At 41.4% G+C, this 17,775-nt stretch overlaps 1 protein-coding gene across 10 annotated transcripts in view; it reads right to left on the bottom strand.

Moving 5' to 3' along the window:
- The window catches only part of LOC122547072 (uncharacterized), a 108,946-nt gene that overhangs the window by 7,502 nt on the left and 83,669 nt on the right, over window positions 1-17,775 (bottom strand). For 7 of the 10 annotated variants that reach the window (XM_087995166.1, XM_087995163.1, XM_087995160.1 and 4 more), the window contains 5 exons: window positions 11,251-11,586; window positions 10,903-11,172; window positions 6,029-6,145; window positions 2,578-2,676; window positions 1,297-1,374 (listed from right to left, as the gene is read on the bottom strand). In XM_087995166.1, coding sequence (XP_087851292.1) covers window positions 1,297-1,374; window positions 2,578-2,676; window positions 6,029-6,145; window positions 10,903-11,172; window positions 11,251-11,586 — 900 coding nt within the window. The remainder of the gene's footprint in view (window positions 1-1,296; window positions 1,375-2,577; window positions 2,677-6,028; window positions 6,146-10,902; window positions 11,173-11,250; window positions 11,587-17,775) is intronic. The other 3 variants (XM_087995165.1, XM_087995159.1, XM_087995161.1) reach the window with 3 other exon arrangements.

Genomic DNA, 17,775 nt, shown 5'->3' with positions numbered 1-17,775 from the left:
GACCCATTCCACTACATTTACCCCTTCACCTAACACTACAGGCAATTTAGCATGGCCAATTCACCTAACCTGCACATTTTTGGACTGTGAGAGGAAACTGGAGCACCCGGAGGAAACCCATGCAGACACGGGGAGAACATGCAAACTCCACAGAGACAGTTGCCTGAGGTGGGAATTGAACCTGGGTCTCATGGCACTGTAAGGCAGCAGTGCTAACCACTGTGCCACTATGCCAAGTGGAGGTACATAAGGGATGTTTTTAAAATTATGAAAGGTTTTGAAAGGTTAGACATATGAAGGGTGCTAGTACAGTTTTAAAAGTCAAGAGGATATGAATTTGGGTGTATGTTTGTTAGGTCGCTGGCAAGTGTCATTGGGTTCATAACATCATCCAGTTGAATTTCTGGGCTTCACCCAGGTGGATTAACTCACTTACCTTAACCCTATCCCAAATAATATGTAATCTTTTAGAAATATAACACTGCACATAATTGACACTGAAATTCATTTGCAAATTATTTGTCCTTTCTTCAGGGAAACTTTTCATCCCTGGAGGGTTTTGAGAGAGATGAAGAGGAAAGTGTAATGAGACTCTCACCCTTCTTTGGAAATGTTGAGCAAGTCATTAAAATCTATAGGTAATTTTTAAAAAAATCATCCAGAGGATGTAGGCATTACTGACTAGACCAGCATTTCTTAATTGCCCAGAGGGAAGTTTAGAGTCAATCACATTACTGGGAATCCTGAAGGTCATTAGTGATTCAGTGACCCAGTGGTGCCATTGTCTCTGTTAGACTCACTTTTTAAAATAAATTCAAGCATTACCATTTACTATGGTGGGAATTGAACTCATGCCCTCAGAACATTAACCTGGAGTTACAGGATTCAGTGGCACTGTGACAGTACCATGACACCACTTTGTCCCAAAGCACTCATTAACTGCTTCTTTAATCAACCATATATCAATATACTGGTTGGTCCAAAAGGTATCTTCATTGGACTATTATTCTACATAATCTTTAACAGACCTTCTATGGCAAACAAATGATACACATAATGATCAATATTAGTGAATCTAAGTTTGTGTGATGGGTTTGAAGATGCTTACATTGCAACAGCTTTACCAGGTCATATATTGCTAAATAGTGTGAAAATATCTCGGTCTTTATCATTGCAAGTCTGAACACGTCCTGCCCAAAGTACTAACCAGAAACAAACTTAATACAAAAAATCTGATGTTTTCTTTTTAATAATGCTGAAACAAATAGAGCCACATATTATGATTCAATTACTTACTGTCTATTTTTGCCATTTTACCATCAGTTGCATAGTCAGAAAAGTTACTTGTTCCAAGTCCTGGTAACTTGGTACCTGCTGAAAAATAAGCTTAAAAATAAGCTGAAAAAAAAAAGCTTAAAAATAAGCTGAAAAAAAAACATCTTCAGTTTGACTTAATTTTTTAAAGTGGTTGTATTCAGGTACTTCTATACTATTGAGATATATTTGAATCATCCAGCATATGGAATCAGAGTGTCAGGAAAAAAAAGTCTAAACAATACCCTTATGTTGTTCTGAATCATTCACACTCACTTGTCTTGAGTGGTTTTGAGAATGTGATAAATGTTGTGTGAGCCTTTAATGGTTGATAGCTTATGCCTCCGGAAGTGAAAAAACACATAGCGACAAGGCAGTGTCAGGGCAACAAAAAACAGCTATTAACCAAACCAAAAAAGTTCCAAAAGAGGGTCAGTGAACTTGAAACTGTTTCTCTCTTAACAGATACTGCCAAACCTTTTGAGCTTCTCAAACATTTTCACTTTTTTATTGAAGATTTCTGGCATCCATGTATTTTGTGTAATCAACAGGCCATTACTTAGGATCTGCAGCCAAATATGAATGGGATTTAACCGAGGGTAGACTATCATTGGGCAATGTTTATAGTTTGAACTTCATTGTAGAATCTGGGTAATACTAAAAGTAGCTGATTAGGCAATTCAGTAGACAGTTTGAAGTATCATTGGACTTGAAACATTAACTCTGTTTCTCTCTCCATAGATACTGTCAGATCTACTGAGTGTCTCCAACACTTTCTGTTTTTACTTCAGTCTGCATCTTAGCTTGACAAGGACTAACATCCTCATGGGGGAGATTTGCTAACGCTGTTGGAGAAAGTTTAAATTAGGTTGACAAAAAACCTCCCCCAAAACACAATCTCAAAAATAAACAAATTACTCCTAAAGGTTCCCACCAGCAGTTATCTTATTCCTAGATCTTGTTGAGGTGAGCTGTTAATTAGAATCCTGGAGTGGGTTAAATTCCATAGGAGCCTACAATCCAGGCTTTAGAGAGTACCCAATTATGAAGATTATAAAGACACAACAACAAATATGAGAAGTTATTTGGACAGTTAATTTTTAAAAAAACTGTGTTCCAGAGGATTTTTGGATGTGACCCAATGAATGGAGAACATTTCTGTGCTTGAATTTATTTTTAATTCCAACTAAAACCTACAGTACAGAAGAAGCATCGCTGTGATGATTCATCACAGTACTAGAATTCCTATTGTTTAAATGTTACCTTGCATTTGCTGAACATCATTAATATTTGAATAAATTTGAGATGAATCTTCTACATTTTCCTCTTGTTGCAAGGGTTTCGATCTTTGACTTTCTGACCCTGTTCATAAAAAGAGTTCATGTCTTAAAATACATTTAGGTTTCTTCCTGAATGTTCATTGTAATATATAAAGAAATGAGTTAATGTCAGCATAGTGCTAACAATTGTACTGTCTGCAAGACACATTATAGCAAATTGCAAAGATTCCATTGACAGCAACTTATCAAACATGGAATCTCTACCACTTTGATAAACAAGAGCTGCAGACACATTTAACTCTCCATTAGAGTGTCCTTTCTTAAATGTGGGGATTGAAAACTGCACACAGTTTTCCAGGTTCTCACAAAAACCTATAAAGTTTTAGCTAGTCTTCTTTATTTCTTCCCTCCAATGCCCTTGGAATAAAGACCAACAGGTTCTCATCTTTCTCATTGCTTGCTGGATTTGCAATGCTTTACAAAGTGTGTTAATAAGACTGCGTACAAATCAGATTCCAGCATTTTCCCAATGACTGATGTTAGGCTCGTGCCTTGTAGTTCACTGATTCTCACTTCGTCTTTTCGTGAGAAGACAGGGAATATTTTCTATCCCCGAATCTAGCTGTCAGTTCGCGAATCTAAGCCACATGGTAACAAAACCACATGGACTGAAATGGTTGACAATGACAGCTCACCACCATCACTTCAATCGCACTAGAATGTCAGAGATGTCCTTGTCCCAAGAATTAAAAACAAGTCTGCTTATATAACCCTACAACAGAAAACATAATAATGTGTATCAATATTGATACTTTAAAGGAATATTATAAATCAAAGTGTGACTCTTGCGCCACAGTGGGAGGTATTGACCAGCTGTAATGTAGGCAATAAGGGTCTCATCCATTAATTGGATAGTTGAGGTGAGCCCAATTGGGCCTGTTAACTATATAACTGGGGAGCTGCTCACTCTCCATGGAATCAAGGAGCTCAGGGACAGAAATCCCATTTCTGAATGAATGCTGCCAGGCAATCAGTTGTTAGCAGCCATGGATAGCTTGACAATGCTACCTAGATAGGGTCACTAATGCACCAAACTGCCAACCGCCTGAGGGAGAGGGATGATAGATGAGGTACAGAGGGATGACTTACCACAAGTTGGGCTTAAGAGGGGAGGTGGTTTGTCAGTAGGGCCTGCAGATGAATGAACACTGGGTTTTATGATCAAATATTTAATACATTTACAACAAAGGATCTTGCACTCTCTGAAGGGATTTTTTTGGCTTTCCTCTATGGTCAGTCTTTCATTGGAAAGCCATTACTGGTAAGGTGAGGCCCATTAAAAGGCTTCAGTAGGCAGTGGAGTGAAGGCCAGATGTAACCAGAGTAGAAACTTCATGGAACATCAAGAAACAGTTGGAGGCACGGGATACCACAGAGGCAATTGGACATGACAACAGTCCAGCAATAATGGGGGCAGCACAGTGGTTCAGTGGTTAGCACTGTTGCCTTACAACACCAGGGACCCAGGTTTGATTCCTACCTGGGCGACTGTCTGTGTGGAGCTTGCTCATTCTCCCCGTGTCTACTCCGGGTTTCCTCTGGGTACTCCGGGTTTCCTCCCACAGTCCAAAGATGTGCAGGTTAGGTGAATTGACCATACTAAATTGCCCATAGTGTTAGGTACATTAGTAGGGTAAATGTAGGAGAATGGTGCTGGGTGGGTTAATCTTTAGAGGGTTGGTGTGGACTTATTGGGCCAAATGGCCTGTTTCCACACTGTAGATAATCTAATCTCAGACTCAAGACTTATGCTCCAGAACTTACTGCTCCTCTTGCCAAGCATTTCCAATACTGTTACAACACTGGTGTCTACCCAATAATGAGGATAAATTGCCCAGGTATTCCCTACACAAAATGCAGAACAAATCCAACTCAATTAATGACTACCCTTCTACTCTCAATCATCAGTAAAGTGGTGGAAAGTGTCATCAACAGTGCTATCAAGCAGCACCTGTTCAGTGACGTTCAGTTTGGGTTCTGCCAGGTACATTCAGCTCCTGACCTCATTACAATGTTGGTTTAAACATGGACAGATGAGCTGAATTCCAGGGGTGAGTGATAGCCCTTGACATCAAGGCTGCATTGGACAGAGTATGAGCTCAAGGACCCTGAGCAAAACTGGAACCAGTGCATGTTGGATGCAAACTCTTCACTGGTTGGTATCATACCTGACACACAGGAAGATGATGGTGGTTGTTGAAGGTCAGTCATTCTCAGTTCTGGGACATCTCTTCTGGAGTTCCTCAAGAGTACTGTCCTGAACTCATCCATTTTCAACTGCTTCATCAATGACATTTCCTCCATCAAAAGGTCAAAAATGGGGATATTCACTGAGTACACAATGTTCGGCACCATTCATGACTCCTCATACACTGAAGCAATCCGTGTTCAAATGCAACAATCTGGACAATATCCATTGGGTTGACAAGTGGCAAGTAATGTTTGTACCACACAAAGGCAAGGCAATGACCATCACCAAGGACCCATCACAATCTAACCATCACCTCTTGACATTCAATGGTGCTACCCATCACTGAATTTCCAACTATCAACAGCCTTGATCAGAACAACAACTGGTTGGTTACATAAAGACAGTGGCTGCAAGCATATGCTCAAGGCTAGGAATATGATGATGACACACGTCCTGACTCCCCAAAGCCTGCCCATCATCTACAAGGCACAAATTAGGAGTGTGATAGAATACTCACCAATTGCCTGGATAGGTGCACCTCTGACAACATTCAAGAAGATTGACACCATCCAGTACAAAGCAGTCTGTTTAATTTGCACCACATCCACAAACATTCACTCCTTCCAGCACTGAAGCTCAAAAGCAGCAGTGTGTACCATGTACAAGATGCACTGCAGAAATTTACCTAAGGACCTCAGACAGTACCTTCCAAACCCAAGACCAATTCTGTCTAGAAGGACAAGATAGCACATACGTGAGAACACCACCAGCCAGAAGTTTCTCTCCAAACTACTCTCTATCCTGTCTTGAAAACATATCACTGCTCTTCCAATGTTGCTTTGTAAAAATCCTGGAATTCCCTCATTGTGAGTCATCCCATAATTGGGAATGTACAGAGGCCTGAATTAGAGTGACACAGATATCTTGAAGGAATGTGCAATTTGAGGAGATTAAGGAGACAAGGAGGGCAGGACCACAATATGATTTAACAATACAAATAGGATCTTAAAATCAAAGTGTTAGTTGACTTGGAGATAACACTGAGTCAGGGTTGACTGTGGAATGCTACAAATAAACCCAAATGATTAAATCTTAGAAACAAGATGTAATGGTCAATCTTGAGGTTTGTAAATATGTCTAATATTCCTGTCAGAGTACAAGACCAGAAATTGCAGGAATTTACCTTGCTTACGTGTTCCCATGCACTTTCTCAGGCTCAGCACCACTATCAGGAGAATGATGAGAAGAAGAGCCAGACTCCCATATATAATGACATTGGTGTGGCGAAAAGCAGAAGGTTCTGTCAGAAGGAGAAGAACAGACTTCACAGGTTAATGTTTAAATAAGAAGAAACCAAAATAAACTCCCCGAATGACAAAGTAGATGAACATTCTGCCTGATATAATCATTCAGCCATACAGACAAGAGGTCGACTGATTTCACATAGCGAGGTTGGAATATTGCAGCTCAACTGTCTACAACCCCTTCAGTTAGGGACAGGAAAAGAATGAAATCATTGAAATCTGATGATTCCTTCTTCAAAGGAGATGTAGGCAGATGACCAATAAACAAAGGATCTGTTATAATCTAGGGGAAGCACTATAGCTGTAAGTGAATAACTCTCATTGTCTGGTCTTATTTTTGAATTATGACAATTTGAATGAGAACCGAACTCAATAGAATACATCTTGACTAGTTAATAGTGGAAAATAAATTGAAATAAAAATAGATAAAGATGTAAAAGTTCACTATCACTCAGTTACACCATCACAAGCCTGACATGAGAGAAAACAAAAGAGAAAGAACAAACATGAAATTGGACAAGTCAAAAAATTGTACCTGACCATAACACTGACTGGAACCAATAATCCCTGATAATATTGCCTCAATATTAGCTCCATGATGCTATTCGAGTAGAAAGACATTGTTTGCGTTTATGACTATATATACCTCACAACAAATATTGTCAGAAAAATGGTTCATAACCCCAGGTTACCAATGGACATATGAAAATTTAATTTCAAATGTTTTTTTAAAGGAGGATACCTTTGTAATCTCCCCATGCACCAGTACTATGCATCTGCTGGTTACATGAGAAACCAGCTGGGCAAGCTCAAATCATTGCTGCCACAAGATGAATGTGTGTCTTAAAAACAAAAGGCCAGCACTCTCATAAATACCAATATTCTGACTGTGACAAGCGATTCTGTTTTTATCAATTGGACAAGTCCTAATACAGTTTTATTAAAGCATCTGAAGCATTATTCCCTTTTAATAGCTGATACCAGTAAAATCCATGTTATCCAGATCCCAAGGATTCAGAATTCCTCTTTTTGAATCAGTTGCCAGATGTAGGGAATTCCAGATGCTTGCAGTCTGGATTATCAGTGACTTTACAGTCAACAGTGACTATTGATTTAATTTCGGTGATTATATGGAATGCCCGAATGGGAGGCATGGAATGTCATACCTGAAGGTGCCATCAGGACTTTGCTCCTTCATGGAATGTGGACATAGCTGGCTTGGCCAGCATTCATTGCTCATCCCTAAATATTCAAAGAGCAGTTAAGAGTTAACAACATCACGTGGGTCTGGAGTCACATGTGGACCAAACCCGGTAAGGACGACTAATTTCCTTCCTTACAGGATATGTGTGAACCAGACAGCTTTTAATAAACCTTTCACAGAAGAAAACTATCCGCTGATAATTATATACTCTTCCAGAAATACACAAAAGAAAGTGATTGAAACAAACTGGTCTGTGTGTGTTAGTGAGCTGATGTGCTCGTGTGGAATTATGTGCTAGAAGCTCACCACTTAAGGACAACCATTAGACACACGTGTGAATGGCGGAAGTCAGACAAGCTAATGATGTTATCATCAAAAAGTAAAAATCACACAACACCAGGTTATAGTCCAACAAGTTTAATTGGAAGTACTAGCTTTTGGAGCGCTGCTCCTTCATCAGGTGGTTCCAATTAAACCTGTTGGGCTATAAATTGGTGTTGTGTGATTTTTAACTTTGTACACCCCAGTCCAACACCGGCATCTCCAAATCATCAAAAAGTAATTTGGACAAAATCCTGTCAGTTAACTGCACATTCAAGAAACACGAAATCAACTGCTTTAGCACAACATTACTCTTACTAACAGAATCCAAGGGCTGCAATGTTTCACCATCTACTGTTCATGGAACCAAGACACCAATTCATATATCCATTAAACTGTTACCCTTTCATTCACATTTTTAATCTGTGTGTGTGCATGATACTTTATGTTTTTCTCATATTTGATGGCAAATAAACTCACTGTTTATTCAACTCAAGAAAGAATTATTAATTTGGCTCTTTTTAAAACTGAAATACATTTGGAAAAAGGTATGTAAAAGGGACAGGTTGATTTTTACATGAAGATTATTCTGATTAACTGAGAAAGAGGCTGAATACAAAGGGGAGCCAGGGTCCTCTTCCTCACCTTGGAGCACAACTATTTGTGGAGTATCCCATCTGAAATCTTAACACATCATGGACTTCACAGGATCCAGGCATAACTATATTGGTTCATCTTTCAGAAAGGAATGGCACAAGGGCAGATAAACATTACCCTGGGAAGGTGAAGGGATACAGCAAGAATAATTCAATCCATGCACTATCACCACATTGTAACAAGTTGAAGGGGACTTTCAGTTGATACCTACAGGGATATACCCAACTGTCGTAATACGCAAAAGGTAGGTCAGCAAAAGAGAAAGGGATAGATTTAGGCATTTAAAAGGTACAAAAAGTAACCCTCTTGTTCAAGATTACTTGTTAAAAATAAATCTGTGCTCAACCTATGAGGAATATTCTGCTAAAGGATTTTGTGACTAAAGACATATATGATGTTGATCAGAAATCAAGAGCTCACAGAAATCACAGATGACTACGTTTAAACAGAGACTGGCCTCCTATGCTCATTACTATTCAGGTCAGCAGAAAATGGTATAAATATTTCTGTTCTGAGATGGGTCACTGGACCTTTAACTCGGCTTTCTCTCCACACATGCTGCTCGACCTGCTGAATTTTTCCAGCACTCTTTGCTTTAGCACAAATATTTTATCCATTTGTGGGATGTGGGCATCACTATCAATGTCAGCACTTGTTGCTTTTTCACTTGAAATGAGAGTTTTGTTCTTGGCCATATCGGAGGGCAGCTAAAGGTTAATGAGTGTTTGGAGTTTCATAAAGGACATTAATGAAGCAGATAGGAATTTTATACAATCAATGATAGTTTCATGGTCATCATTATGGAAATGAGTTTTACATTCCAGACTTTTTGACTAAAATTAATTTTTTGCAATTTCTCCAGTGGGTTTTGAAATAAAAACACAGAGCAATAGACTGGGCCTTTAAGTTCGCAGTCCACTGACATAACTGCTATACTATACACTACACAGTGAAAAGAATATGTCAGAGAGTTGGGAATCCTGTGCAGTCAGACTCCAACCTCCACTGCCGGCTGCAATTCGAAGGCAAACCTACTTCAGAATAGGGAACTTCAAAGTACAGCTTGCAGGGATAAGAAAAAAGTTATATTTGTAAATCAAACAGAAGGCAAATTATTTTTGCTCACTTCCTTTCTCTGCAGTCTGAGATTGCATAGATCCTGAAATGTGGGGCAAATGTTTTTGGTCTTTCTCATTCTGACATTGAAAAGTTTATTGAAAAATTGCCCCCACTCAGCCAGTTGCCCCATAGCTATTGGATGTGTTTTAAGTTATCAATTGGCTGTCAGTACCAGTGTGGGGTTGGTATCCCAACATCCAGTGTTATGATTGTCTGGCAGCTCGATGATTCCAACAGTATCTTTTGGAGTGCTGGCCAGTGTTGGGACAGAATTCTTATCCAAAGAAGAAGAAGTGATGAGACCAGGAGATGAGTAAGTTGGTAGGGTATGTGGTCAGGAGTTTTGGTCAGTGGAAAAGGCAACTGTGGAATTTCATGACCACTTTATCTGAAGTCCTGCCTTCCTGCTAATATTCAGCCCATAAAATAGGATGGATCAGCACAGAGAATACTGGTGAAACTCAGCGGGTTTGGCAGCATCTAGAGAGAAAGAAGCAGGGTAAACATTTCCAGTCCAGTATCACTCTTCTCCAGATGTCTAGCTTTCATAATATTTTGCTTTTCTTCAAGTAGGATGGACAGCTAACATATATCCTTACTTATCCAATTATTCCTCATGCCGTCATTCCTCCACCAATTATTCGCCTGTCAATTATCTAATCATTCAATTTCAACTATTTTCAAATATTTTTCAACCATTTAATTGCTACCAACAGTGAATTGTTTCTCAAGCAACCATTATATACCAAACACTTACCAATCAATCAATCTCTGCTAACTGCCTCCAGTTCTGGAAGTGATATTGGAGAGTTATGAATAAGGTATAAATGAGCGGTAGAGATAGAATAACGTTGTTGTTTTTATCACTATCCAACAGAACATAATGGATGCAAGGAAGTCGACTGAGTTCCAAACTATTGCAAGAAATATGTATTAAAATGGACAGTGGCAACTTAACATTTAGTAGTCACCGTACAGAAGTGTAATGGGCTCCAAATATTCATCTTCAGCTTTGCTCTATAACTTAACATGATATTCCTTTGCAGAGCTAAGCAATTTATCTCAGTCATGAGAAATGCAAAAGAACATGTGAAGTAAGGTATTATCATTGGGGCGGCATGGTGGCTCAGTGGTTAGCACTGCTGCCTCATAGCACCAGGGACCTGCCTTGGGCGACTGTCTATGTGGAGTTTGCACATTTTCTCCATGTCTGCACGGGTTTCTTCTGGGTACTCTGGTTTCCTCTCACAATCCAAAGTTGTGCTGGCCAGGTGAATTGACCATACTAAGTTGCCGATAGTGTTAGGTGCATTAGTCAGGGGTAAACATAGGGTAGGGGAATCGGTCTGTGTAGGTTACTCTTCAGAGCGTCAGTGTGGACTTCTTGGGCTGAAGGGCCTGTTTCCATACTGTAGGAAATCTAATCTTAAAAATAAAATCTGAGACACTTACTGTTAAACTCCAGATAATAAGGAATTAAAACCTTGGGTATGCTTTGATGAAACAAAGTACATGTCCAATTCCTTCTGTCTCTGTCAAATTTCTGAATAATCAGCTGTAAATTATCCCCTTCCTGCTTCTGTTCCTTGAATGTTTTTGCCGCAACAATTTTACCATTGCGATCGATCCAAGCAAGTCTCATGGATTTAGTGACATCAGAGACAGAGCAGGTCAGGGTAACAGAGCCTCCCTCAGTCACTGCATCAGAGGGTTCCGCTGTGACTGTGTAAACAAGAAAATCATTTAGATTTTAAAAAATGACTTGATCAATGAAAACATCATCAACATTTTATCCCCTACCTTTAATTGTGATCAGGTTAATGGTCAAATGATTATTTGATCCCTGAAAACATATGTAAACTCCTGCATCTTCAAACAGGACAGGCACAATCCGCACACTGAAAAACCTGTCAGTGAAATTGCTCACTGGAGGGACCAATCGACTCCCAAAGTAGACCCTGTTTATGTTGACAGGCTTTGATTTGTAAGTGGAAGCTATTTCTTGATCTTCATTCTTTAAATGTGAAGACCAGGTCCATTTAGTTTTTATTATCGTAGAATCGACTTCACAAATCAGCTCGAGTTCACTTTGATCTGTGACTGACCGATAAAGTGTGTATTTTTTATCATGTAAATCTGCAACAGAGAGAAACAGAAGACAATGTGTTAGACTGTTACAGTCACTGAGAAACACGGGGCGGAAATTCAATGAGGTCGAGTACCATCCTCTTGCCTTATGTCATCTGGGAGCACATTACAGGGCTAGTGAGATTGATTAGGATCTGAATACACTGGCTAATCACCTAGGCTATTTTTGAATTAAGTAATGGGTTGTGGTATAAGGTCTATCTTCCCTCAACATAATCTCCCTGTCCAAGTGATATTATTTCCACAAGGCCTAGAGGCAATATTTAATTGGTTAAATAAAAGCAAAATGTTGCAAATGCTGGAGATCTGAAATAAAAATAGAAAGTGCTGGAGTAACTCTGGCAACATCTTTGAAGAGAAAAATGGCATGAACAAACCCAAGTCCAATGTGTCTTGTCTTTGGATCTGAATTAGTTGAACTGCTTCAGCAATGAAACGTCAAGAAATGTCTCATAATCATTCTCTTGGATGCTTATTATCTCAATGGGATGTTATTTCATGGTCCAATGGAAATAGAAACATAGATAGGTCCAGCAAAGTTTGCTACATCAAAGAGTGAGGTCAAGTTTGAATTAGCCTCAGACCTTAAGCCAGTGGAAGAGCAAAGAGGAGTTAATTTGTTTAAGACAAGTAGTTGATCAGCTGGTCCTAATCACACATAGATACCAAATGATAGGCATTGACACTGATGCAGGAAATATTAGACAGTTTAACATTTGGTTTGGGGCTGGGAAACTCAAATCACCCCCTGCAACCACCAACACCACAGTCTCCAAACCACGAACACTAAACTACTTACTTAACGTAACCTGGCTACATCCTTACCCACATCCTACTAGCCCTTGATCAGATTACATGCTCTAATACTGTGATGATATCATGAAGGGATAAGGAAGATTAAAGTATGTCATGAAGGCATATCCCTGAAAATTATATTGACATTTTGTGTTTCTTGAAGGTATACTGACATACTGACTGTCAGGCGAGGAATGCTGCAGTGACTTACTCAACACCTGATTCCCCAAAGCCTGTCCACCATCTACCAGGCACAAGTTAGGAGTATGATGGAACACTTCCCACGAATGTGGATGGGTAGGGCTCTATCAACACCAAGAATTACTGGATAGGAGTGAGAGAGGCAGGGTAGTTGTCATGGGGGACTTCAACTATCCAAATATTGACTGGAATCACTACAATACGAGGTAAAAGCAATGACTGCAGATGCTGGAAACCAGATTCTGGATTAGTGGGGTTGGAAAAGCACAGCAATTCAGGCAGTATCTGAGGAGCAGTAAAATCGACGTTTCGGGCAAAAGCCCTTCATCAGGAATATAGGCAGAGAGCCTGAAGGGTGGAGAGATAAGTGAGAGGAGGGTGGGGGTGGGGAGAAAGTAGCATAGAGTAAAATAGGTGAGTGGGGGAGGGGAATGAAGGTGATAGGTCGGTGGGGGGAGGTTGGAGTGGATAGGTGGAAAAGAAGATAGGCAGGTAGGACAAGTCATGGGGACAGTGCGGAGCTGGGGGTTTCGAACTGGGGTGTGGTGGGGGAAAGGGAAATGAGGAAACTGTTTGAAGTCCATATTGATGCCCTGGGGTTGAAGTGTTCCAAGGCGGAAGATGAGGCATTCTTCCTCCAGGCGTCTGGTGGTGAGGGAGCGGCGGTGGAGGGGGCCCAGGACCTCCATGTCCTCGGCAGAGTGGGAGGGGGAGTTGAAATGTTGGGCCACAGGGCAGTGTGGTTGATTGGTGCGGGTGTCCCGGCGATGTTCCCTGAAGCGCTCTGCTAGGAGGCGTCCAGTCTCCCCAGTGTAGAGGAGACCGCATCGGGAGCAACGGATACAATAAATGATATTGGTGGATGTGCAGGTAAAACTTTGATGAATGTGAAAGGCTCCTTTAGGGCCTTGGATGGAGGTGAGGGAGGAGGTATGGGCGCAGGTTTTGCAATACCTGCGGTGGCAGGGGAAGGTGCCAGGAAGGGAGTGTGGGTTGTAGGGGAGACGTGGATCTGACCAGGTAGTCACGGAGGGAACGGTCTTTGTGGAAGGCGGAAAGGGGTGGGGAGGGAAATATATCCCTGGTGGTGGGGTCTGTTTGGAGGTGGCGGAAATGTCGGCGAAGGTTGGTAGGGTGGAAGGTGAGCACCAGGGGCGTTCTGTCCTTGTTACGGTTGGAGGGATGGGGTCTGAGGGAAGATGTGCGGGATGTGGACGAGATGCGTTGAAGGGCATCTTTAACCACATGGGAAGGGAAATTGCGGTCTCTAAAGAAGGAGGCCATCTGGTGTGTTCTGTGGTGGAACTGGTCCTCCTGGCAGCAGAAACGGCAGAGGCGGAGGATTTGGGAATACGGGATGGCATTTTTGCGGGAGGTAGGGTGGGAAGAGGTGTAATCCATGTATCTGTGGGAGTCGGTGGGTTTGTAAAAAATGTCAGTGTCAAGTCGGTCGCCATTAATGGAGACGGAGAGGTCCATGAAGGGGAAGGAGGTGTCAGAGATGGTCAAGGTAAATTTAAGGTCGGGTGGAATGTACTATAGATGGGTCAGTTTTTGCCCAGTGTGTGCAGGAGGGCTTCCTGACACAGTATGTAGACAGGCCAACAAGGGGCGAAGCCACATTAGATTTAGTACTGGGTAACGAGCCTGGCCAGGTGTTAGATTTGGAAGTAGGTGAGCACTTTGGAGACAGCGATCACAATTCTGTCAGGTTTACTTTAGTGATGGAAAGGGATAGGTGTACTCCACTGAGCAAGAGTTACAGCTGGGGGATGGGAAATTACGATGCAATTAGGAAAGATTTAGGAAGCGTAGAACGGGGATGGAAACTGCAGGGGATGAGCACATTAAAATTGTGGAGCTTATTCAAGAAAAAGCTCCTGTGTGTTCTAGATAAGTATGTACCTGTCAGGCAGGGAGGAAGATATAGAACACGTAAGCCGTGGTTTACTAAGGAAGTGGAATCCCTGGTCAAGAAGGCTTATGTTAGGACAAAATGTGAAAACTCAGTTAGGGTGCTTGAGGGTTACAAGGAAGTCAGGAAAGACCTAAAAAGAGAGCTCAGAAGAGCTAGGAGGGGACATGAGAAGTTGTAGGCGGATAGGATCAGGGTTAACCCTAAAGCTTTCCATAGGAATGTCAGGAATAAAACAATGACGAGAGTTAAATTCGGGCCGATCAAGGATAATAGTGGGAAGTTGTGTGTGGAGTCAGAGGAGATAGGGGAAGCACTAAATAAATATTTTTCGACAGCGTTCACTATAGAAAATGAAAATGTTGGCAAGGAAGATACAGAGATACTTGCATCTAGACTAGAAGGGATTGAGGTTCACAAGGAAGAGGTATTGGAAATACTGCAGAGTGTGAAAATAGACAAGTCCCCTGGGCTGGATGAGATCAATCCTAGGGAAAGCAAGGAAAGAGATTGCCAAGCCTTTGGCATTGATCTTCAAATCATCATTGTCTACAGGAATAGTGCCTGAGGACTGGAGGATAGCAAATGTGGTTTCCTTGTTCAAAAAGAGTAGTAGAGACAACCCTGGTAATTGCAGACCAGTGAGTCTCACTTCAGTTGTTGGTTAAGTGTTGGAAAAGGTTATGAGAGAGATAGGATTTATAACCATCTAGGAAAGAATAATCTGATCAGGGCCAGTCAGCACGGTTTTGTGAAGGGTAGGTCATGCTTAATGAATCTTATTGAGTTTTTTGACAAAGTGACCAAACAGGTAGTTAAGAGTAAACCGGTTGATGTGGTGTATATGGATTTCAGCAAGGCTTTCGAGAAGGTTCCCCACAGGCTACACAGGCTATTGTACAAAATGCGGAGGAATGGGATTGTGGGAGATATAGCAGTTTGGATCAGTAATTGGCTTGCTGAAAGAAAAAAACAGAGGGTTATAGTTGGTGGAACATGTTCATCTTGGTGTCCAGTTACTAGCGGTGTACCGCAAGGGTCAGTGTTGGGTCCACTGTTGTTCGTCATTTTTATAAATGACCTGGATGATGGCTTAGAAGGGTGGGTTAGTAAATTTGTGGATGACACTAAGGTCGGTGGAGTTGTGGATAGTGATGAAGGATGTAGTAGGTTGCAGAGAGACATAGACAGGATGCAGAGCTGGGCTGAGAGGTGGCAAATGGAGTTTAATGTGGACAAGTGTGAGGTGATACACTTTGGCCAGAGTAATCGGAATGCAAAGTACTGGGCTAATGGTAGGATTCTTGGGAGTGCAGATGAGCAGAGAGATCGCGGTGTCCATGTACACAGATTCCTGAAAGTTGCCACTCAGATTGACAGGGTTGTTAAGAAGGCATACAGTGGTTTGGCCTTTATTAATAGAGGGATTGAGTTTCGGAACAAGGTGGTTATGCTGCAGCTGTACAAAGCTCTGGTACAGCCACACTTGGAGTATTGTGTACCGTTCTGGTCACTGCATTATAAGAAGGATGTGGAAGTTTTGGAAAGGGTGCAGAGGAGATTTACTAGGATGTTGCCAGGCATGGAAGGAATGTCTTACGAGGAAAGGCTGAGGGCCTTGAGGCTGTTTTCGTTAGAGAGAAGAAGGTTGAGAGGTGACTTAATAGAGACATACAAGATAATCAGAGGGTTAGATAGGGTGGACAGGGAGAGCCTTTTTCCAAGTATGGGGATGGCAAATACGAGGTGACACAACTTTAAAGTGAGGGGAGATAGGTATAAGACAGATGTCAGAGAGCAATAAGGGTATGGAATGCTTTGCCTGCATCGGTAGTAGATTTGCCAAGTTTAAGTGCATTTAAGTCGTCATTGGACAGGCAAATGGACGCTCATGGAATAGTGTAGGTGGGATGGGCTTCAGATTAGTATGACAGGGCAGCGCAACATCAAAGGCCGAAGGACCTGTACTGTGCTGTAATGTTCTATGTACTTCTATATCCATTCCTTCAACTGCCAACACTCCGTAGCAGCAGTATATATTATCTACAAGATGCATTGCAGAAATTCACCAAAGACCTTATAGAGCACCTTCCAAACCTTTGAAGACTTCCTTCTAGAAGGACAAGGATAGCAGATATGTGGGAACACCACCGGCTGCAATGTCACATGAAGAAATGCACAGTTAAACAATGATCAATGTGGCAAGTTGCTTGGTATTCCACATGCCACACTAAGAGCACCATTTCATAATGCAGCTGAATTCATTCTCAGGAAAGTTTTACACTTGGTCAGGGTCCAATTCATCTGGGATCATTGTTACGACTACTAACAAACCTGCAGAGGCGTCCTGAAAACCTATATCCATTATGTCTACAGTCTTTATAACTCTCACATTCCTGCCTCACTGTTAGGGATAAATGCTTTTCAAGGATGGCTGCTCAGAGATAATGTTGACACATTCCTGGGACCAAGTGTACATATAAGGTAACACACCCTTCCACCAGAGTCATTGCGCCACAGACAATAGGCCTTCTCAGTTTTGAATACTTGGATAAATCTGGAGGGGTCTTTCAGAGCAGGTGGAGTCCTTCAATATAACTAGTATGGCACTGGCTCCAACATACATGTGTCTGGCTGTCTCCATGGACAGTTGTGGGTGCTATGGCGAAACAGGATAAATCAGAGAGGTGTTCATGTGGATCAGGGTGATGCCTGTCGGATTGAACTGGGAGTGTGGACCAACTGATAGTCAGGTCTTCTGATGGGGCATCATTGGATCTTCAGGAGAGTCAAGTGCAGCAGGATTCTCAGTGACTGCCAGAAATACACAAAGACCTGTACTCCCTTACATTTACCATTGACGCTCAGCATTAGCAGCAAGATGATAGGAGAATAAGAGACAAGAGAAACAAATAACCAATTTAAATCACAAGGGGTCTTCTCCTCACAACCCCTGGCAATGCCTACCTTCACTCAGGTACAGTAAATGAATGTCTCTGAGTATAAGACACACTGAGAACATTTCAAAGTCACTGGTTCCATTGAAATAATGTCCCAGAAAAGACCCAAATCTTGATCAGTGTCAGCGCCTTCAATCAGCTTGTACTTTCAATTGCATTGGCCTTAATTTTATTTGATTGATGGTTTTTATTTTTGTTTTATGAACTGATATAAATTGAAATGATTCTAGCAAATTCTCCTGATAGGTGGCATGAGTTCATTAATTCTCCATTTTATGATATCAATAATCAGAACAGAGACAAAGA

This window comes from Chiloscyllium plagiosum, unplaced genomic scaffold (genome assembly GCF_037043375.1).
Source record: "Chiloscyllium plagiosum isolate Xiang-an unplaced genomic scaffold, Cpla_swu_hap1 HiC_scaffold_16, whole genome shotgun sequence".
In the NCBI taxonomy this organism is placed as follows: domain Eukaryota; kingdom Metazoa; phylum Chordata; class Chondrichthyes; order Orectolobiformes; family Hemiscylliidae; genus Chiloscyllium; species Chiloscyllium plagiosum.
This window is presented reverse-complemented; position numbering and strand designations above follow the sequence as displayed.